This window comes from Opisthocomus hoazin, chromosome 16 (assembly GCF_030867145.1).
Source record: "Opisthocomus hoazin isolate bOpiHoa1 chromosome 16, bOpiHoa1.hap1, whole genome shotgun sequence".
Taxonomy (NCBI): Eukaryota; Metazoa; Chordata; class Aves; order Opisthocomiformes; family Opisthocomidae; genus Opisthocomus; species Opisthocomus hoazin.
Window position 1 is genome coordinate 14,798,933 of NC_134429.1, and position 23,023 is coordinate 14,821,955.

Below are 23,023 nucleotides of genomic sequence, written 5' to 3' on the forward strand. Positions count from 1 at the left end.
CCCTAGTGAGCTGGGCAATATCCCCTTCCCCCTTCGAACCTAGTTTAAAGCCCTCTCAATGAGCCCCGCCAGCTCGTGGCCAAGAACCTTCCAGTGTTGCCTTTTGGCACAGAAAAGATAAATAACATTCTTGGAGTTATCTCTCATTTTCCAGGAATTTTAACCTCCTCCTTTTTATGGGATTGCTTTACTGCAGTCCAAGTGTGCAGAGGGTTTTTCTAGTAAACATACCAATAAGTAGCGTTTCATCTTTTGAGTAGAGGATATGCAGAAGAAGAGGACACTGAGTATGGTGCTTATTGCAGACAGATTTATTGCATATGCTGAGTTAAAATGGAACCTGTAACTCCTGTGTCTGTTTTAATACTTCCGTTTCTTGGCAGGCACGGAATCTGAAACCAAAGCATTTATGGCAGTGTGTATAGAGACAGCGAAACGTTACAGTCTGGATGACTACAGGACTCCGGTCTTCATCTTTGAGAGACTATGCAGTATTATCTATCCTGTAAGTACAGAGATGGCTGTAGCATCGCTTAGAAAGTGAGACTTCTTAAATAGATATAGTTGCTTGCATTTTGGAAAAAAACCAATAGTGTCTACAATAATGATTTAAACTAGCCAGTGTAGAACAGTAGTAACATGGTATCCCTTTTGGGGGTTTTAGTATTCAGGTTCCCTGCTGTGGCATGCTCTGTGTAACAAAGCAGAACTGGTAGTATTGTTTCATGCTGAGGAATTTGCTTACTGAATGATACTGGACATCCTCTAAATGCCACATGCGCGGCAATGTACTGCAGGATGCACCGGTGACGAAAGGACTGAAGGTTTAGGGCCATCCGTAAAAATGCAGGAATGGGAGCCTTGTTAGGGGAGAACTTACTCACTCTGTGCTGCTGTTCTTTAGGAAGAGAATGAAGTGACAGAGTTCTTTGTAACTCTGGAGAAAGATCCCCAGCAGGAAGACTTCTTACAGGGCAGAATGCCAGGAAATCCCTACAGCAGTAACGAGCCTGGCATTGGGCCACTGATGAGGGACGTCAAGAACAAAATCTGTCAGGACTGTGACCTGGTGGCTCTGCTGGAGGACGACAGTGGAATGGAGGTGAGAATGCCCAAGTGTGGATTTCTTGCACGGCTATGTGAGGACGCCATTTCTAGGCAGCTGATGATTGCTAGAATGGTGATGCAGTATGAGCTTGTTCTTGACTTTTTATTTTCTGCCTTTCAGCTTTTGGTGAACAATAAGATCATCAGTTTGGATCTGCCTGTGGCTGAGGTCTACAAGAAGGTGTGGTGTCCCACTAATGAGGTATGTGTTACCTTCATATACATTAACAGCACAAAGCACCTGTCCTTGATCTTAACAAAAAAAATGAAAAGAAAAAAAAAAAAATCACACAAGTCAGAATTTATTTTCTGGCATGTAATTTCTTGGGTATAGTTGCTCAGCACCTGTTTGTGCTCTCTGGGGATAGACTGTTACTCAGTTCTGCAGCATAAGTGATTTAAAAGCACAGAGCTGACCCAGGTGAGTGTACTGAACTTACCCAAGTAGCGTATCAGATACATGAACTGTCATCTTGAGTAACAAACTTTCTTACTTTCCTTTGGGGAAATAGCTGAACTTTGTGTCACCGCCTTTCAAAGCACATTTCACAGTCCATCTGCACGTGACAGTTTGATGCGTGTGTACAGACAGGGACACCAGATTGCTCCGTCAGTCTGCACTTCAGAGACGAACCAAGTTATTTATGCAGAGAGAGCATCCGATGTTTCTCCATATTACTTTGCACTTCTGCTCTTGTGCCTTTCTTGTAGGGATCTCAAGAACTTAACAGGTTTCCTTCTCCCAGTTTGCTCCTAATAGTGTGTATTGCCTGTGTTTCAGAGGAAGAAACGGACCCAGCAGTCTTAAGGGACTAGTCCACCATGTCACAGTAAGCTTGTTCCACATGTGGATGTGGTTGAGAACAAGCTCTTCCCTTCCTCCTCTTATAGCCACTAAAATAAACTCTCATTAAGAAGGAATCTATCAGACTAAATCTTGCCCGTTACAAATATGTTCTTTACAGGCACTGCTAGTAGCACTTGAGATCATAAAAGAAGACTGATCTGCCCAAAATTGTTCATTCCTCATTTACTCTTGGGTTGCAGTAACCTTTGACTAAAACCATTTGTTTGCTGTGCTTGTGGGGAAGAATTCAAACAAAATGTCTCTTTCCAGTGAGTTATGATATAGGGAATGGTTCTCATCAAGCTTTATTTAATTAAAAGCATCTTCTGTACAGCAAAATCAAGCCCAAAGCTAGGTGCCCGTGATAATTTTTTAGTAAGGTACCAACTTGGTTAGGGAAGTGAGTTGCTGGCCTTAATCTGTGAATGCTAATTGAGCTCTAATTGAGTTACTGAGGGAAATCGTCGCATGTGCTGCCCTAGCTTGCCTGCCTGCTCGGAGCGGCGAGGTGCCGTCCCCGTGAGATGCCGAGCTGTAGCCGACGTGCGACTCTCCCAGGATGCAGTGCTGATGGTGACAGGCAGCGTTTGCTCAGCATTACTGGCGACGAACAGCTTTCATCTGTCTTCCTTTGTGTGCACCTCCGCAAAGCGCTTCTGGAGCTGCAGCTCGCGTTCCCTAGGAAATAGACAGGCGCACAAGAACACAACCTCAGGCCCCTTTTTGTTTCCCTTGTCTCTCGCTGGCTTTTTTTGTTCATCTGCCATTTTACCAGGGCCCCTGTGGTGTTAATTGCTGGTCTCTAGCGTGGCCTTTGAGCAGATCTTCCCCCCGAGGCTTTCCCTGTGCTTATGTATTTGCTGTGACATTAAGCAGTGCTTATTCCACATTAGGCTTAGTGCGCTCTCTGACAGGTTTTCTCTCGCAAGGTCTCTTGCTCCCAAATCTGGGATTTTTCTTTTCTGCTTTTTATTCAGACCTATGGATTAAAATGGAAAGTTTAGTGATGTTGCTGTCATTTTTTCCAGTTGGAAATGCATCTGGAAAACTAGCCCTTTCCCAGGGTGAAAGCACAGCCTGTGCTTCAGTGGGTTTGGCTCTGTCATTTTAGTAGTATAGTCTTACTGAAAGCTCATTAAATTGCCTTTTATTCCTCCTCTTCCATTTTCCATCACTGCAGATTTTATCTGTTTGAAAGCAGTCATCCAATTAGCCTTTCCTACTTCATTTGCTGGGCTGTGCCTCATCCCTGTATTTCCCAGGTATGCTGTGCAGTACCCTCGCAGGGAAAGGTTGCCATGGAAAGCAGGCATTTCTCTATGGATAAACACATTTTGTTTGGCTAAGTCTTTCACTGGTGCTGAAGGAAGATGCTGGAGGAGGTGTAAGGAGGAAGAGACTGTTTATTACCAGCCTGTACATCCAATTGGCAATGCCAGGAAAAGCTGGACAGACCAGTAGATGAGTTACTGATGTTTTGGCAGGTGGTGGCTTTGCTGCTGTTTTTAATTCATCTCAGTAAGGGGAGAGTGAGGGAATGAAAGATTTCTCTATGTTACCATCCGCAGTCAAAACAGCACGAAGGAGAACAGAGGCTGGTGTGTCTGTTACACACTGTAATGAGAACTGGGCTTGTGTATAAGTATCCGCAGAGGTATGGTTAATATAATGCTCTCCTCTCTTGCAGGGGGAGCCGATGAGGATCATTTACCGCATGCGAGGGTTACTAGGAGATGCAACTGAGGAATTCATCGAGTCTCTCGACTCTACTACTGGTAATGCACTTGTCTCCTGAAAGCTGGGATTAGATTTAAAATCTGAGGTTCACTGCGGAGCAATGACACTATTATCCTTACAGCAGTGAGCTTGAAGTTGATTGACGTTGCTTTTGCTATATTTACCTGCTTCACCTGGAGTGGAGGAGGATTTTAACAATGTGTTAAGTCTATACTTTAAATGCAAGCACTTGCATGGCACAGGACCATTTTGCCTGGCCTTTCTTCGTATTCCTGCTCATAATTCTTTTCAAATTCGATCCAGCTGAAGTGACTTGAGCTGCTGGTAAATATGTCCTACTGTACTCTCCATTTTTGCTTCACTGTTTTGTCCCCGAGCTTGCCATATTGTGGCTGCTTCCTCTTTTTACAATCAGTGTCTGTCTTGTAGATGAAGAGGAGGATGAGGAAGAAGTTTATAAGATGGCAGGTGTCATGGCCCAGTGTGGAGGCTTGGAGTGCATGCTTAACAGACTGACTGGAATCAAGGACTTCAAACAAGGCCGGCACCTCTTGACCGTGAGTCACAGCTGCTTTTCTGTCAGGAGTCACATGCTGGGAAGTGCTACAAACGATAGTGAAGTTTAATTGTCTGCCTTGTGTTGCAGCTCAAGTGTTGGAGCAGAGGTTTCAATTCACTAATTCATGAAAACCTGAGAAATTCCATTTTTCCCTTTCCTGTTCCTCTTGGTTAACAATTCTTTACAAAGACTTAGAAGTGTGTAGAAGCTGAGGAATTGGTAAAACTAAATCCTGTCTTGCTGGAGTGATTGTTCTCTACCTTGGCTTTATATGAAAACAAAAGCTGTCCTAAGGTTAATACTGGTCTAAAAAGCCTGGCTTGTACTTTACCCCAGAAGTCTGGAATCCAAGTATATTATCAGGCGCTTTTAGTTTCAGCAAAATCCTCCTCCTCATTTTGAAGGTTCTGTCAAGAAGGCATTCTCTATGTTTTGTAGGTGCTGTTAAAACTGTTTAGTTACTGTGTGAAGGTGAAAATAAATCGTCAGCAGTTGGTCAAGCCGGAGATGAACACTTTGAATGTCATGCTGGGAACTCTTAACTTGGTAAGGACAACCTGGACTTCTCATAAAGTCTTTTCCATGGACTCTGATGAATTTAAGCTACCTCTGCCTGTCATGCTGCCAACAAAATGACAACTATGAGAGATTGTGAATACTGCTGGACTGGCACTGCAAATTGTCTGTTAGCCATTCTATATCTCTTAGTGAGTGGAAATGTGTGGGTCAATTAAACCAGTTACTGCTGGTGTTACAATAACTGCTGCCCTCTTCTCCAGGCTCTGGTGGCTGAGCAGGAAAGTAAGGACAGCGGAGGAGCAGCCGTGGCAGAACAAGTGCTCAGTATAATGGAGATCATACTGGATGAATCCAACGCAGAGCCTCTGAGCGAGGACAAGGTGAGTGCTTGGGGCTCGGCGCATGAATGGAAATGTTGACTGGGATTCAACGCTTGCAATTATCGTATTACAGTGATGCCGAGCTTCAGGAGCTGTAGAGGTGTGCTGAATGGGACTCTAACCCTTGTTACGCTTGCTGGCGTGTCTTAGCAGGCCTTGGAGGTGGGGCAGGAGGAGTGCCCTGAAGCAAAAGCACTGCAAGGTTTCTTTTGGATGATTCTTGCACAGTCGGGGTGGGGGTTATTAGGCACTGCTTGGATCCCTTCCTTGCTGCTTTGGGCCACAGGCCAGGAAAAGACAAGAAAAGACGCAGCTCTGCCTTGTTTTCTGCAGTGTTTTCGTACATGTTGAAAACATGATTTATTTTCCAGCTAATTGAGGATAAAAACTGTATCTCAACTACATTGAGAATGAGAAGAGTTTCTTGGTCACCTTTTGAAACTGTTGGTGTATCGGAATCTCTCGTCCTTTGGGCTAGAATTGTTAGACCTTTGTGATTAATAGTAAGTGGAAGAAATCAGTTGTCAGCTAGAGGAGTTGCTACAGCCATTCCACGAGACATATGGGAATGAGGCAGGGTTTTGTTCTTCATCAGGTTATTTTATCAGGCTCTAGAGCTCTAATCCTTAAAGACTGGGGTAGTCTACCAGCTACTAGAATGAGAGTTTTCTTGAGGGTTGTAGATTTATTCCTGAGCGTAAATCATGCTTTTCTTCCTTTGCAGGGTAACCTCCTCCTAACCGGTGACAAAGATCAGCTGGTAATGTTGCTCGATCAGATTAACAGCACTTTTGTCCGTTCCAATCTCAGCGTCTTGCAAGGCCTATTACGCATCATCCCTTACCTGTCCTTTGGGGAAATGGAGAAAATGCAGATCCTGGTTGATCGATTCAAGCCCTACTGTAACTTTGATAAGTATGTTGTCATGTTTCAACTCAAAGCATGTAAAATCAGTTGTACTGACAAGTCTGTACCTTTTCTTTTTCCTCATTGCTGCTTACTGCAGAGTAATACAAAGCTTCAGAGATTCCTGGTGCATTAGCTTAATTTCCTATTTCACTTCTAAGCCATTTTTAAAAGAAATGTGAGCATGTAGCTTGAGAAATAGGACTTTAGAGTATATTCTGAGATGAGAAGGGTCTGAGTAGCTTTTCTGAGTCTGAGCTGGAGTAGGCATGTGCCTACGATAATGTAATGAGAATTACAGGCAGAGATTTTTGGAGAGCCTCCGAGCTACCATTTCTTCTCTTCATTCAGGTATGATGAGGAGCACAGCGGAGATGATAAAGTTTTCCTGGACTGCTTCTGTAAAATAGCAGCGGGTATAAAGAACAACAGCAACGGCCATCAGCTGAAAGATCTCATCCTTCAGAAGGGAATTACGCAGAATGCCCTTGACTACATGAAAAAGCACATTCCCAGTGCAAAAAAGTAAGAGTCAGTATTTAATGTGATAATCCTGAACATCCTTCTCTCATTTCATCACCACAACAGTCTTCCAAGAAAGTCATTAACAAGTCTGTGTTCAGAAGGATTTAGATTTGCTACAGCTGCAATGCAGAGGGTCTGGTGAGGCTGTGCTGCTACAGAGATGGGCTAAGAAGCCTGTAATCTTCCAATTTGGTACCCATCCGAGCTGATTTCCTAGATAGCACGATTGCTTGTGTTTCCTGCCTGTTCCCTACCTATTGCACTGTAATAGAGCTTTTGTTATTGATGACCAGCTTGTGAGCATAAAACAAATCCCAGAAATAAGAGTCGACACAAGGGCTAGTAGTGTGCACAACGTGGGAGTGTGAATGTCACTTCACCAATTAATGGAGGAGGGACACAGGGGGAAGGGCGCTTGTCTTGCCTGCAGCCTGTGAGCTGCGAGCTGTGCTGCTGGCTGACTGCCAAGTGCCTTTTCAGCACGGGTGACTGCCCTTCAGCTGCTGCCTCTTGTTTTCTGTCCAGTTTGGACGCAGACATATGGAAGAAATTCTTATCTCGACCTGCACTTCCTTTTATCCTGCGCCTGCTCCGTGGACTTGCCACACAGCACCCTGCGACGCAGGTAAGGAGACTGTCCTGAAAGCCAGGCAGGATGTGGCTGGCTTGTTACGCTGCTTTTTGTGGCTATATTTAAGTAGTTATTTCTGTAGTAGCTGATTCTACGCTGTTGTTTGTTGGGCTTGGAGAGACACACCAGCTTCAGGTATCATCTGTTAGTCTGGAAAAGTCTGGAGGACAGAAGTTTTGGCTTAAATATTTTCTCATGCTGTGTGGTGTGAGATTTACACACCAACGTGAAGAGAAGGTAATTTAGGACTGTGAGCTATGTAGCATCGATAGGCTTCTCAGGGCCTGATTACTGTTTTAAGAATGCTCCTTATCCAACATTCACATCTGACCCCCCTCAGTAATGGCCAGCATAGAGGCAAATTGCTCCAATCTCGTACGCAGTTTTAGTGTCCAGGGTCCATAAGGCAGGAGCATCAAAGAAGAAAGTAAGACACTTGGCAAAAATTGTGCTCCCGCTCAGTGCTTCTGCTCAGCTGTTGTGGCTGGGATCAGAGGGAACGGTTACTGTCAGGTTCACCCTTTTTCTGCAGAAAGTGATATGTTTCAATCCCTACTAGGTGCTAATAGGTACAGACTCGATTACCAACCTGCACAAACTGGAGCAGGTGTCTAGTGACGAAGGGATCGGGACGTTAGCAGAGAATCTTCTGGAGGCACTGAGGGAACATCCGGAGGTGAATAAGAAGATTGATGCTGCCCGGAAGGAGACGCGTGCAGAGAAGAAGCGTATGGCCATGGCAATGAGACAGAAGGCCTTGGGCACTCTGGGGATGACGGTAATGTCTGTTTGCACTGACGGCAGACTAGTGAGCTACTGATCTTTTGTTTTTGTCTTGCTAAAACTGCCACACGAGGGATTGTGTGAAATGATTTACTGACCTGTGTTGCAGAGCTCAAGCCCACAGTTTGCCTGGTGCTGCTGGAGAGTAAATATGGTTGCTAGTAGCAGGCTGGGAAGTGGGTTGGGCATTCCTGTTACAGTGGTGGGGATGGTGGTGGTCGTCATTGTCTTTATAACCTGTTTGTTTTCTCTTTCAGACAAATGAGAAGGGTCAGGTAGTGACCAAGACGGCGCTGCTTAAACAGATGGAGGAGCTTATAGAAGAACCAGGTCTGACTTGCTGCATCTGCCGGGAAGGATACAAGTTTCAGGTAAAGTGAGATAACACTTGCAGAGCCCTCTCGCCAGCTCAGGGGACTTGCCGGTGTCCCGCTGCACGAGGGTTGGTGCGTTGGCTCTGGGAGATGAGGAAATCTCGAGTTTGGTTCTTGGAATCAGCAGTTCCAGAGGTGGTTGGGAAGTGGAAGTGTGTGTCCAGGGAAAGCTGGATCTTTTCAGTGAAAGCTGGAAAAAAATTTGCTCACTGTGAGTTTGAGGTAGTGACTGGGATAGGTGGAATCCAGTGCAGCGTCAAAATAGTACAAAGTGTGAACTGTTAGAGCGAATGATCTCCAACATAGCTGTTGTGTCATTGCAGCCTACGAAAGTCCTAGGTATTTATACTTTCACCAAACGCGTTGCACTAGAGGAGTTTGAGAACAAGCCCCGAAAACAACAGGGATACAGCACAGTCTCTCACTTCAACATTGTCCACTATGATTGTCACCTCGCAGCGGTAAGGTACGTTCTGATCACAGGCTGGATAGTGGTGGCTGATGCTGCTTTCCAAGGTGGTTTCTGAGTGCAGCACTTGGCCTTGTAACTCAGGATGAGTTTGCTTCTGAGTTGGTCACTTTGCGGCCTGGAGACAGCCATGGGCTCTTGTGGTCTGCTTCAGTGAGCCGAATACAGGTCAGGCCTGGACACTGAAAAGTGAAGTCTAAAGAAGCTGTGGAATTGTCAATTTTTTGATGGTTTCGTAGACAAAATCTTACATACTTCTACCTTGCCTGGGTGTGGCTTGCTTTCCCAATGCAGACTTGCTCGCGGCCGTGAAGAATGGGAGAGCGCAGCCCTACAAAATGCCAACACCAAGTGTAATGGGCTCCTGCCAGTCTGGGGACCTCATGTGCCAGAGTCTGCTTTTGCTACTTGCTTAGCACGGTGAGTAGGAAACGTTCCTTCTCGACCTGTTTTGAGTTTGGGTGGGTCAGTCAGTAGGTTACCGCAGAGACATGCAAGTTTCAAACCATGGAATCAAAGATGAGGGCAGATAAATCTTAGTAAACCTGATCCATTTCAGATTCTAACACCAAGAGTACGTCTGCTAAAACAGCGCAGGTGTCTGTTTGCTTCTGGGCTTCATATAAATAAATTAATGACGTCCTTAGCCCCCAGTCACTCCTGAAGGTGCAGTGTGCAGTAACAATGTTGATTCATTTGCGGCCCAATGACCCTCTGCTTTACAAAAGAAACCTCTGACACGAACAGATTCCCTTGTGTAGCTCTGCAAACCCCTGATGGATGGTAAGGAGTTCCAGCAGCCTGACCACTGACCTAGAGCAGATGGAGGTGGTTCATCCTGTTGTCAGTGTTCTGGTCCAGTTGTGTTAGAAATCAGGAGCGGTAGCATCTTGGATGCATTTCAGCCAAGGAACTGTATCCCAAGCCCTGGACATGGGAAAATAGCATCGAGGAGTGTGTACGTGTATGCAGATGGAAGTGGATTTGCCAGAGTAAGCTGAGAGGTTATTCGACGGTGGCAGTGCTCACATTTTTCTACCCTGTTCATTCTTTAAAGCTTTTCTATGGGATACTTGGTCAGATTCTGAGCTATGATGTGGAAGAAGAAACTGCATTCAAGTTTTGGAAGGGTTTTTAATAAAGTAACACTTGCTGCTGTTTTTCAGACACAACACGTACCTCCAGGAATGCACAGGGCAGCGGGAGCCCACCTACCAGCTCAATGTCCATGATATTAAGCTGCTATTTCTCCGTTTTGCGATGGAGCAATCATTCAGCGTAGATACTGGAGGAGGAGGAAGGGAGAGCAACATACACCTCATTCCATACATAATCCACACGGTGCTCTACGTCCTCAACACGTCAGTACCTTTCTCTTAGCAGTAACCTCTGCCTTCCGGTCTTAATCCCAGAGGGGTCTGTAAGGGCTTCAGCCTGGGCTTTGTACATGTATGTGGCAAGAAGGGCTGGAAATCACACAGAAGATTTGGGAGGAACCAAATTACACATTTTAAACAGACTAGTACAGCTTTACGTTGTTCCCAGTAAAGCATTGCTGCCTGAACATGCAGGGTAACAGAGAACCTGTTGAGTAGAAGCAACTGGGAATTAGCTTCTCCTTCCATTCTAGATGTAATTATTACCTCTGGGGTGAGCAACAGGATTTAGATTAAAGAAATGCTGCCAGCTTAATTTTCTCTGGATCAGACAGAAGAGAGACACTATGATGAAGTAGTTGTTTTTAGTTGAAAACTTAACCCTGGTATCCTTTTATCCGATGTGAAAATGACACAATCGGTCTTGTTTCCAGTTTTGACATACTGGAATTCTCCTGTAGTGTTCAGGGTCATCAGATTTTCCTGACGTTTTTAAGTTGTTTTCCTTTTTTTTTAATTATTATTATTTTTTACGAATAAACAGCAGCATAGGAACACTTCTGCTGAAAGGTTTCAGTAAGATCTTGCTTATGCACAACACAGTAATATAAGGATGTGCTTTGGCTTGGCACTAAGCGTATGAATCTATAGGCACCTAAATGCTTTGGAATGCATGAGGTGGTTCTGATAATACAGTACTCAATGCGAAAATGTAATGCCCATACGCCTTTTATTTGTGTAATTAGATACTAGAAAGTCATACTAATTGGGTGAGGGTATAAATGTTAAGATACATGCCTCTTCAACCAAGGTCACTCCAAATGGAGTGCAATGAAATCTCTCTCGGTTTCCCGCCTGGAACTAATCAACGTTTTGGCTCTAATACAATTTGTCTATTGTTTTTAATATCTATCTCCAGATCCCTGTGCTATTGTTTTTCTGAGTCCCTTGGGAGACAAATAAATGAAACTATTCTTTTCATCTCGTTAGTCTGCTTACTGGCACCAGAGAGCCCAGAACCCGCTGTGCGGCTGTTGTAAGAAAATGCATTATGTAGTTTCCAGACATCATTTTTTTCTAAAGACACGTCGATATTAAATGGAGAAAATGAAGAGCTACTAGTTGGCTACCAGCTGCATCGTGTAGCAAATGGAAAGGTCATGCAACGCTGACATGCAGACACAGCTTTATCTGCTAGGATGCTGCTTTATACCTTCCTGGTGGGGAGAATATATCTGACTTAAAAATTGAGTCTTAAAAAAACCTGTCTGGCAGCATCTTCCCAATGAATTAGAGCAATAGACTGTGGTAAAGTGTGATACATATTCACAAAGTCTGCTGTAACACAGGGTTTGCACGGTCAGCTCTGGGGTGTCAGGACTCCTGAAGAAAGGAGGAAAAAAAAAATATATATATATATAAGCTTACAGTAAATGCACTATCTTTTTGTTTTTGAAGTTAGCCTGCATCTTCTCAGCGATTGCTTTTGCGGTAGATGAATAGCATAAATTGATTCTAAGGTCTGGCTGTAGGAGCTGCAGTCGCGTGCTCAGTGTCAGATGGGAGATGGTACAGCCAGAACACATGGCCTGACTGGCCTGACTGTTTTTTTTCTCTAAAAAAAATGAAAAACAGCTCTACACTAGTATTGCTTTACAGTAGTATTATCCTCTACTGGGGCAGTGCCAACTGCCTTGCAAACCTTCCTAGTACCATATGCAGCTCTGAGGAAAAGTGAGTTTGCTAGACTTGTATGCTTCACTGGGAGCAAATATTCAACCAGTGGATGAATTTGGGAAAAACCTGGTACTGCAAAGCTACCACTGCTTTTTGCTGTGCAGGACTGTCTGAATGCAGTACCTCAGAGCTCCTGAGATGCAGGAAATGAACATGTAAGAGCAAGACCAGCTGCTGAAGCTTTTCTTGTGTTTCAGAACACGAGCAACTTCGAGGGAGGAGAAAAACCTCCAGAGCTTCATGGAGCACCCCAAAGAGAAGTGGGTGGAGAGTGCCTACGAGGTGGACGGGCCCCACTATTACACCGTGCTGGCGCTGCACATCTCGCCCCCCGAGAAGTGGAAAGCCATGCGAGTGGAGATCCTCAGGAGGCTCCTGGTGACCTCCCACGCGCGGGTGGTCTCGCCGGGGGGAGCCAGCAGGTTAGCCACTGCCACTGCTGCCTTGCTGGGGTGCTGTCACAGGAGCCTGCGTGCGTTAGAATAGCAGATATTAACCCTTCCCAGTAGCTTTGTGCTCAGCGTTGCAGAGGCGTGAGCAGGAGCATTCAGTTCTTGTTTGGAGTGGGTCAATCAGCTGATCAGTGGGAATGATGCTTTTCCTAGGAGTACAGCTCAACGTAGGTAAATAGTAAGATGCTTATTTCCCTCCTGCCTCAAGCGGAACGCTGTAGTAATTTCTGTTGTGTGCTGTTTCGGAGCTGCTAGCGTGCTCGTTGCTTGCCTTACTGAAGAAGCTGTTTCTGCGCTCTTTTGATCAGTGCACCAGCTTCTTAAATAGAAAAATAGAAATAGAAATCAAATGCCATTGCTTTTAAAAAAGAAAAAAGAAAAAATAGCAATAGCAATTTATAGCAGCTGTCAAGCACTTGAAGTACAAGAATAAGTGGCTGTGCCTGCTTGACAAAGGCACATATTTCCAGAGAAGGAAGAGGAATTCCAGTTTCTGAAAAGATGATATTAAACAGCTGTCATAATTAGGAATAAATTCATTATTACTCTAAGTCGCCTGTAAAGGGCATTCTTATTCTGATGACATTAATTATGTGTTTGATAAAGTCATCACATTGTAGTAACACACAACACAGCATGCATCAATGCTATTAGAGGCATCAAAAGGGAAAGAGCCTTGAAGGGGCTCCTCTATTGATCCCTGTGCGGGTTTCTGCTGTTCAAGCTCAGCCTGCTCTGTGTTCGTGTCTCCTGTTCCCACCACCCTGCCCGAGTTCGGGGAAAGGAGCTTTAGCAGTTACAGGGAGATGCTGTCACAGAGGTCTGTTTTCTCATACACGAGGGCATGCACCTTTTCATGTGGCCTGGGAAAGCAAAGCCCCTGTGTGGTTTTGCTGTGGATGTTTGATGTTTTTTAAAACCCTCAGTAAATGATTCTGTTTCTTTCCCAACTTACCTCTAAGCATGTACGTAATAAAAGCATACTGAAGCGGGCATAGCAAGAAACTTCCAGCTAAGCCATCCAATCTCTGGAATTTCACAGGAAAATGCTCAGAAACAGTTCTCAGGAATTATGTCAAGGTTTATTCAAGGGCTTTCTTTAATCCCTGCAGACTGAGAGAACGCAAAGCCTTCCGTTGATAATACCTCTCAGAAATAGAAATACGACAGTTCTGATTTCCAAGGTCTGTGCTTATTTATTGTTGTGGAAAATCAGGAAGAGAGCGATGGACGGTGAAATGCTCTGCAGAGAAGTGCCAATACCTTGAATTTGTAGGCTAAGGCGAAGAGGCAGCCAGCGTCTGTAACATCAGAGCACTATGTCTGCGTACAAAAGATCAGGATTAGCATTCCATGTTAGATGCAGTAGGGGTTGTTACCTGGGAGCACCACCATTCAGAGCACGTCGAAGGTTAGCGAGATGCAAGGAGCCAACAGTGCATCTAAAAGCAGCTGAGGATCAACTCGTGATCCTAAAAAGGACCTGTTAAGTGTTATTAATGAATATGCAAGGAATATTCCATATTCCCTTGCACTTAGGTGAAGGCAATAAACACTGCCTGTGCCCTGCCCTGTGGTTAGGTGTTATATCCAGCTGCTCAGATGGGTTAGTCAGTGTAAGACAGATTTGAGGAGGATCTAGCCAAAAATGTCTTCTGTCTCTGCCAGGAGCTACAGCTATCACTGTTCGTCTGCAAGGCCAAAGTGAGAGATGCTCAGCACCTTCCGTGTTCTAGAAACTCTTTGTATTTAAACCCAAAGATGAAATGACTAGAATGGATAGGAGTTCTGAGTTTGCTCTTTTTTTTATAAATATAATTTACAAATTCAAAAAAACTGAATCAAGTGACCAGTTACCTGTTCGTTATTACCAAACCAGGAATTCTCAGCAATTACACTTCTCGGTATAGCTTTCATCTGGAGTTTGGGAGGAAAATATCCTTTTGATTTTTCTTTCCTTTGCTCCTGACTGTGACCTTTCTAAAATATTCAAGAGAGAAGCGAGGCTCCCAAAGTGTTAATTTCTAACTTTCTGCTGGCAATCCATTCATAGCTGATGAGCCTGAACCAGCTTACGTTAATGAAAACGCGGCAGCTATTGTATGAAGTAGCTGTTCCAGAAGGTAGCCACCAGACTTAACCCACAAGGGCCTTTTAGTTTTCAATTAAAGGAGCAGACTCCAATTAGATCAAAACCATGCACATAAAAAGAAACTCTGTCTTGCAGTATTTGAGAGTCTAGAATTAGCCTCGCTCTAAGTTGCTGTTCTTCCCGTGGAAATTTAGTCACCTTTACTAATTGGTTTTCCTTTAAATAATTAAGCCTAGCTGCCCAAGCAGGCTGCCACCTACCAAGCTGTCTGTTTTAAGGGCAGATACATGCAGACTTTTAGAAGAAGAGCAGCAAAATGTTCATTTCCCCCCAAAACCCCCAACATGTGGCAGATTGCAGTTGGGCCCGTGGTCAGGCGATCCCCTTTTGTCTTGCTGCCTTGCATCAGTGGCAGCTGGGCTAGTTCTAGATGCATAAAAAAGGGCGCTTTTTTCCCCAAGCTTTTAAGTGGCGAGCAGGAAGCGGCATGTGATGGAGGCAGACGTACCTGAGAAACGCATGCAAGAAAATTCCAAACCCATTAGAGCTGCTGGCAGGAGGTTCCGCCTTGCCAGAACCTGTTCGTGATTAATCCTATAAACTTGGGGAGCTGTTAGCCCAGGACGGCTCCGCACCTTTTATAGCATTTCTTCAGCCAGATGCTGAATTTCCAAAAGAAGTCCTTTCATGGCGATAGAATAACCAAGAAGGTATGAAATGGAAATTCCTCCATTTCAAGCACAAGCTGTCTCCCTCGGAGTCTTTCAGAAACGATTTTGTGAGTTAAAAGCAGAAATACTTTTTCTGTCACTGAGGCATGCTGCATCTGAAACCTAGATTTAGTTCTTTCTTCAGGGATCTGCTATACTCCAAGCAGTGAGCGTACAAATGGGGGCTGCGCATTGTTTTTTCCGGCTTTGATGTTTACTTCCCATGTAGTCTGAGCAGTCCGCTTCCCTCTGAGCTTGTTTTCTTCCTGTGAAATCAGGTTTTATCGGCTAACTGCTTTGGTTACACGGGGCGCAGCTGGTGAAGTGACTTCCTACCTGTAGGAATCGGGGCACAGAAATCGTGGATGTCCAACACTTGTTCTGTGTCCAAGAGCACGCAACGAAGCGTACTCAGAGCTATTCCCCATGTGTGTTATTGATAGGCTTTTCAGCCGTTGCAGCTTGCGTGCTATTCATCAAATCGGTTACCAAAGCTTAGTAAAGTGATTAACTCGAAGATCAATTTCATTATCTTCCTAGACTGGCAGATAAGGCAGTGAAGGAATACGCAATGTACCGCTCTGGCCTTCTCTTCTGGGCCCTAGTAGATCTCATTTACAACATGTTCAAGGTAAGAAAAAACATCGAAGTTCATCTGTATCGGCTTTCTAACTGGAGCAACTGCATGCATTTGAAATAGAAGGCAGAGTTTGAAGCCCCTTTTGCAAGACCCTTGTAAACAACATGTTTCACCTTGTATGGGCAGAAAGGCCGCAAGAGGCTGCCTGTGCTTGTTGTACCCCTTGCAATTTGGTGTCTGAAGAAATGAGAGACGTTTCCAGTTTGCAGCAGTCCTCCTGTATGGTGCATTTGCTTATTTTTTCTGTTCATGGCTCACTAAAGCAAGGACATTCAGAGCTGCACCAGGGAAGCAGCTGAGTAAGGAAGGAGGTAGGGGCATCCACCAGGAACAAACCTGCAGTTTCCAAAGAGGGTTAAATAATGAGGGTGAGAAGGTGCCTGCCATCTCGTTTGCATTCCGTACAAAAACATTGTCAAGTCACATATGGGGGAACTTTTCCTGTGTGGCTTGTTTGCCAGAGGCAGGGGATGCAAGTCCGAGAGCAATGGGAGAAGGCATCAGGGTTTGCAGTTATTCTTCTAAATAGTTATTTTTTGGACTGATGTGGTGCCATTTTCCCCTCTCGTAGAAGGTGCCTACCAGTAACACAGAGGGAGGCTGGTCCTACTCTCTTGCTGAATTCATACGACACAACGACATGCCAATACACGAAGCTGCAGACAAGGCCCTGAAAACCTTCCAGGAGGAGTTCATGCCAGTTGAAACGTTTTCCGAGTTTTTGGATGTGGCTGGTAAGCGTGTGCTTTCCCTTTTATAGGCTGTCTTGTGCAACTCGTGACTGCCGCTTGCTTGCGACGGCAGCATTCCTGACACCGCTGCAGCAGCTTGTTTGTACCAGGCAGCGAGAGGAGGAGACCTTGGCGCTCCAGCTGTTGCCCAAGCTGTTTCAAAAACAATTGGGAGACATGCTTGAGCATCCCCAGACAGGAAAATTCTCTCACCTGATCCTGCCGGTGTTAAACATACGTCCTGACATCGCAGCTGAAGGGTGGGCTGGGCTCGGTGGGGTTTGAAGGCTGGCAAACAGATGTGACGGCGTGCTAGAGGCAGCAGTCCAGTGCAGCCAGAGTCCCTGCCGTAGGGATTTTGGTATCGCCAGGAGCTGCTGAGAATTCAGCTGTGGAGAGGCTGCTCTTACTTCCATCATGAATTAGTTGTACCCCAGGCCAGTCTCTTGCTGTCCAACGTATGGAGCTGTCAAGCAGCCAGCTAGCAGGGTCCCTGTAGTAGCTCTGTTGCACAAGAGCAAGTGTGAGTTTAACGTATGCGCTTCAGTCCCTTCTGCACATGCATCCCACAAGGGTTTATCTTCGTCTTGTCCGTACTTAAAATAACACTGCAGCTGTTACCAACTCACACATGCCCTAGCACAAAGGCCTAATGCGAGCTGGAGAAACCGCTTTGTGGGTCTAATTATTCTGTATTGTCTTCTTTTGTTTAAAGGACTCTTATCAGAAATCGGTGATCCCGACAGCTTCCTCAAGGATCTTTTGAACTCCATCCCCTGAGCAGCCAGCACAGAGAAGCGCTGGGCAGAGACTGCACTAGTTTGCCTTTGTGTTCCTCGTCGTGCAGTCTGTCCCTACCCTGAGGAGCGCTGTAGTTTTTTTTGGCGGATTTTTGGTGTTTTTTTGTTTTTGTTTTTGTTTTTGTTTTTTTTTTTGTTTTGTTTTTTTTAATTTTATTTTCTACAGTTTTTCTTCTTGGAGTGATTTGGAATTTAGATTTGTTTTATCTTGTATTTCAGTGCTTCTGTCTGTAAAGCCTTGTGTATTCAAGCTGGTTGAAAGAACTTGTACAGAGATGATTCCAAAACAATTAATCTTAATGCTTTAGTGTGCACCTCTTTGAAGTTAAATAAATCGAACAAATGGGTTAAGATGGGTTTGACTAGTACTTTAACTATGCAGTAGCCGAAATGCCAAGTTCTTTCTCATCTTTTCTTTCAGAGCTCCTTCTCTCGGGGCTCAGAGCTGCTGCTCTTTCGGGTCCAATAGTCTGGAAAGGAGACGCAGGAAACAAAAGGCTGGTAGTGAGCAAGGAAGCAGCCTGACACCGTCTTTACTGATTGTACGTTCAGAGCAGGTTTCCCCCTGTGGGACACGAGCCTGACGAGACTCGTGGACTGCACGGACAGCGGTTCCTTCCGCCCCTTCTTCACCTGGGTGAGGGCAGCTGTCCCCGCCGCAGTTGGCTGCCCTGACACTTCGTGTTACCCCTCTCCAAGGCATGTTGCGTATCACGGTGTCTTTCCCGACTTTACTGTCGCCAAGGCTGTATTCAGAGCAAGCGTGCATGTTGCAGCCTCCGATGGCGACGTCACCTCTCGGAGGGATGCTGCTCACAACGAGTTTATTTTCTCTCTCTGGTAAAATTTTCAGCTTCAGCAAAGTGCATGGAGAACAGATGCCGCACGCTTCTTGAGCCGGCCACTCGCCATTCCAATAGCTTGAGTTTTGGTGTGCATGCCCTGACCTGAAGCCAAGTACCTGCTTTGAATACAGCCTTGCCCTTTCTCACCCAGTTGTGCATGCTGGTAACTTACCTTTACCACCAGTTCTGCTTTCCTGTAACCCAGCTGACACGTGGTTAAGCTGGAATCTAATAAAGCTTTCCCTGTCTTCCTTGTCTCTGTTTGAACTTGAATTTCCGCAATCCTAACACAGTCCCATCCCATAAATAATAATTATATTAGAGGCTGAATAACTCAGCAACCTATTTGATGCCTTTTGTTAGTGTTGAGCACTCATTATGATTTGGCAATTAGCAAATAGGTGAAGGCGCAGTGTTTTTCTTCTCGCCTCCGTGGGTGCTTATGTCACTCCTGGCAGGAGGATTTGGTGCTGGGGAGGAGTGCTGAGTAGCAAGTTGCCTCGAGGAGTTCGGGTCACTGTCTCGCGAGGGACTGGAGGACGTGTCGGTGGGCTGCTTTGTCGGCTGCGTAAATCTGTCTTGCCTTGTGAGGGTACCGGAGGGGGGCTGATGTGTGGAGTTTGTCCTTCTTCAGTACAGCATTGTTACGCTTCACCTGCCTTTTCACCACATAAAAGAGAAAAACACACCTTGTTTTAAAAGCACTGTAAAGTCAAACCTAACAGTTTTCTCTCCAAATAGGCAGCTGTAAGACACCTATGGGTGGATGCCGAAGCGTTGCTTACCGATACCAGCGTACAGTAGCTTGGGCAATCCTAAAAACCCTTTTTGAGTAAAGGACCTTTCGAATCAGTATGATCCCTGAAAGCAGCAGTGAACAGGTAACAAGAAACCGGGTTTTTATGACTGTGGTTCTAAAGCTTCTCGCAATACGGAGAGTTCAGGTGCAAGACTGAAACCCCACCGCTTTTTGACTTTGTCGTTTGTGTGAGATTGGCTGGTTAAGCTCTGGACAAAAACTATTAATGTGATTTGGAAAGCTGGGAAGGAATACTAGGCTGCCTTGCTACCTGCTTACTTCTCTTTTCACAGAGAAAGACATCTTTTCCCCTTCAGGCACAGCCTCGGCACGCCAGGCTTCTGCTTCCCAGCTGTTGGCTCGCTGGCACGAAGGATGATGCTGCAGATACCGGGCGCAGTACCTTTCTTCAGCTTGCCCAACAAGGTAACTGCAGCGTCGCTCCGGTTTCTGCTGATGCAAATCCCGGTATAGCTCCGTTTATGCTGGCGCAGGCCTCTTGTGAAAACAGTCTCTGCTGTTGCAGGAGCTGGTGAAGTTACCAGCAAAATAATGCTTTTTCCACCCGTGCAGTTGGATCAGCAGGTCCTTAAAACTTACCAGGAGCAGAACATGATCACCTCTTGCTCACCGATGTTACTAAAACTGCGAGGAAGCAGGATCTCTGGAGGCGGTCATAAACTGTGTCCGTACCAGTACAAGCACAGTTGCAATGAACTACTCGGAGCTACTCGAGCTGGTTTTGCAAAGGCCAGAGATGTGTTCTGGAAAACAAAGGCGGTGTATCAAGCGGCTCGGGGCCCAGAGACAAGAGGGCTGTGATTTATGGGGAAGCCAGATTTGAAAAGAAGGTGGAAACAGCATGATGGCGCTTCTGAGGAGCAGAATAGCTTGGGAGGGACTAAAAACCAACAGTAACAACCCCAGAAGACCTAGAGAGGGACAAAAACAAAACAAAAGTGTTGTGGAAAGTTTCAGCTGAGGCAGGCCACACACGGAGGCTCAGACAGTCGCAGTACAAAGGCGATGCCCTCCAGGCTGCTAAATCCCCCGCCGGCTGGGGAAGTCAGCAAAGACTTTCGGGGGAAGCATGTTACTTAAATTAGAAATAAAAGAGGAGCAAGACTGAAAGAAAACGCTTCAAAATTGGTAAAATGACTCAAACTGTTGAACCTGACCCCTACCTGAACAACAGAGAGTCAATCCTCTCTCTCAAAAAAAATAGTTTATTTGCTAAAGACATCTTTTGGGGAAAAAAACACATCCTTTGCAATGCACGAGAGCCAGCGTGACCTCTCTGATTGCTTTGAACCTGGCTTTGTGGGCAAGAGCTTCCCCAAGATGATCTGATGTCCTTGCGAGGGCTGTTCACACCGTGTCAAACTCTGGTAATTGTTCATTAATTAATCTTGGGAACGATGCTGCCTTGCAGGGTGAATAAAGCACCCAGCCCTGCCTCAGGCACTGGCTTCGGCAAGGACAGGCCGGGCTCTCGTTCCTGCTGCAGGTAAAAAGACCCCTGTGAGCCCAAATTCACTTGCTGCCGGTGCTGCGATGCCCCAGACCCCTGGGGCAGGTGGTACCCAACAGACCCGCCTGGCTCCCGGGGCTCGCTCTTACAGGCGGGAAGCCCTTGACCTGGTATTTCGTGATGTTTTCCTTTGTCCTGCTGCCTCTTCCGTTTGCAATTCCCTTTTTCAAGCCAGGCAAATGCCCTTTTGGAAGCTTTGCACGGCTGGGTGCTCCTTCCGACAGCTGTCCTGCCGGGATGGGAAGCCTTCCTCCCGCTCCTCTCCATCCCGCTACCAACGCTTCCGACTAGCTCTGCCTCCAAGCTTCTCTCCTGTGTTTTGTCTCTTACTGCAATTGCCTGGAAGTATTTTCAAACAAGCGGTGGATTAGAGCTGCGGAGCATAAACACACAGTGAGCTGAAACATTTCGATGCCATAAAAGATTCCCTGGACTTTTTCCGATGCTGGAAAAGTGATTTATCTCCCTGGACGTGTGTCCACGTGGCTTGTTTTTCAGGCAGGGGAAGGACACGGGGATCACATGCACTCAGCAAGGCCGTGGCAGAGCCTCGATGATTATGTGGGTACGTCTCGGGGCTGCAGTCTCCAGTGCAGAAATCTGGAGCGAGAAGCCTTGTCCAAAGGTTTTGGGGAGTCTTACTGTGTGCGAGCACACTCCGTACCAAAGGCTACCTCAGTCCAAAACAGCAAAAAACCCTCTCGTATGAAAACACTGCCAGTTTCTGCCAAGACGATGCTGAGACGTTGCTCAAGGAGCCTACAGCAAAGAAGCGAGGCACGAGGTGTGTGCCACTGAACCACATGAAAACAGCTCCTGCGGCTTACACTGGCAGAAAGGTTTGCATCGGGTGTTTGCTGAAATGGGGTTCGATGTTTTTCTTTTCCCAAAATGCCTCCCAAGATGCCTGAACCGCTGGCTCTGGGAAGCGCGGAGGTTTTTCTCCGTGCTGTGCAGCTAATTCCCAGGGAAAGACCCCCAGTTTGCTCATCTGAAGGGCACAGCGTAGGGCTGGGCTGTCCCTGCTGCTGCAGCATCGTTAGCTGAATTACCAGTCCCTCCTCGTCAGCTCCTGGCTCTGCAAACCTCACCTTCTCCCGTCTTGCTCTCAGCATCGCCGGCTGCTGCGTGGGCACCGCACCGGCACGGTCCCTCGCCTGCACGGACCTGGATCGAGCCCCACGTGCTTTTTTTGGCCGTTGAGCACCTTTTCCTCCAGCAAGATCACACCAGGCCCCACCAGCCCGATCCTTGCTGTCTCCATCGCAGCAGTAACCGCTGCCGCCGCGCCATGAGCGCAGCCCTCGCAGCGCCTGCTGTGCAGACGGCGGGCACCATCACACCGGCTTTGCCGTCCGCCTGTGGCAATAAAGCGAATCTTCTGCAAAATTCCCTCCCTGCCTCAGCCTGGCCTTTCGGGCCAGCCCTGTTTGCAGTTTGGGACTTCATCCTCACCGATTTATGCCCCATCGAGCTCGAGGACTAGATCAGACATCCTCCAAGCAGGTAAGTGACATAAACAAGTACGAAAAGCACCAAGTCCAGGTTCCCAAGTTGCCTTTAAATATACCAACGAAACCAGGCAAGTTTTTAGCGGCTCCGGAGCACGGCCGCCCTGCCAGCCCAAGGAGCCGCTTCCCCAGCGCATCTTGGGAGACCTCCCGTGGTCCATGTGAGCTTGTCTAGAAGCCGTCCCTTGGGTCCCATTTCTGCTCCCTGCCCGATTCCAGAGAAGAAAATCAGATTGGCCTTGACTTGTTTGCTGCGCATCGCTGGGGTGCAGCCCGGCCACGTTCTGAGCCCAAGCAGGGATGATTCACAACTCACGTGTACAGAATCGAGGGCACGGGGAAAAACGAGCCGCGCAGCTCGCAAGGACCGCTGGAAAAGATGCTTGGGCAAATTAAGCACAAAATCACTGTAGGGATGTCCTGCTGGTACACAAAGTTGCTTGGGGGAAGCCAGTTGCAACCGCCTGGACCTCCAGGAATAGTTATTCCCTTGCTGGTTTCCCAGAGGAGGAAAAAAAAAAAAATTATTAAACCCCTATTTGCAGGTTTTTTTGGCAGGATCGATGCTGCTCATTCACATTGATCGCTCAGCTCATGGAGGAACCACCGGCTCAATCCCTTTTATCAAAACCCCAGAGATCAGCAGAGATCCCTCTCCTTTTCCTGAAGGGGAACGTGCCGGTAGGAAGAGATGCTTTTTGGTTAAAATTAAAAATAGAACGGTACAAATGACACGTTGAGGGGAAGCCCTTGCACTGCATTTTAAGGCTGAGACCCGAGGCAGGTTAGGGGCCCCCGGGCATCGCCCCCCAGAAGGCAGCATCCCCAGCAACCAGGATGGGGAACGTGGCTTTCAGCCCTCTGAGGTGTGGAATGAGATCTGGCCGCTGCCTCTTGAAAGGTTTTATTTATTTTCATAGTGCTTGTTAAGCTTTTATTAGAGCAGGATAATCCCGTGCTCA

The 23,023-nt window shown here is 46.4% G+C and overlaps 1 protein-coding gene across 6 annotated transcripts in view; it reads left to right on the forward strand.

The window, feature by feature from the left end:
• The window catches only part of UBR4 (ubiquitin protein ligase E3 component n-recognin 4), an 81,777-nt gene extending 63,309 nt beyond the window's left edge, over positions 1–18,468 (forward strand). For all 6 annotated transcript variants that reach the window (XM_075437495.1, XM_075437490.1, XM_075437491.1 and 3 more), the window contains 19 exons: positions 384–505; positions 905–1,102; positions 1,229–1,309; positions 3,642–3,729; positions 4,121–4,248; positions 4,689–4,796; positions 5,030–5,149; positions 5,874–6,064; positions 6,407–6,580; positions 7,106–7,205; positions 7,771–7,989; positions 8,252–8,365; positions 8,692–8,834; positions 9,132–9,257; positions 10,004–10,198; positions 12,148–12,372; positions 15,745–15,835; positions 16,416–16,578; positions 17,291–18,468. In XM_075437495.1, coding sequence (XP_075293610.1) covers positions 384–505; positions 905–1,102; positions 1,229–1,309; positions 3,642–3,729; positions 4,121–4,248; positions 4,689–4,796; positions 5,030–5,149; positions 5,874–6,064; positions 6,407–6,580; positions 7,106–7,205; positions 7,771–7,989; positions 8,252–8,365; positions 8,692–8,834; positions 9,132–9,257; positions 10,004–10,198; positions 12,148–12,372; positions 15,745–15,835; positions 16,416–16,578; positions 17,291–17,355 — 2,651 coding nt within the window. In that variant the 3' untranslated portion in view covers positions 17,356–18,468. The remainder of the gene's footprint in view (positions 1–383; positions 506–904; positions 1,103–1,228; positions 1,310–3,641; positions 3,730–4,120; positions 4,249–4,688; positions 4,797–5,029; positions 5,150–5,873; positions 6,065–6,406; positions 6,581–7,105; positions 7,206–7,770; positions 7,990–8,251; positions 8,366–8,691; positions 8,835–9,131; positions 9,258–10,003; positions 10,199–12,147; positions 12,373–15,744; positions 15,836–16,415; positions 16,579–17,290) is intronic.
• The last annotated feature ends 4,555 nt before the right edge of the window (positions 18,469–23,023 follow it).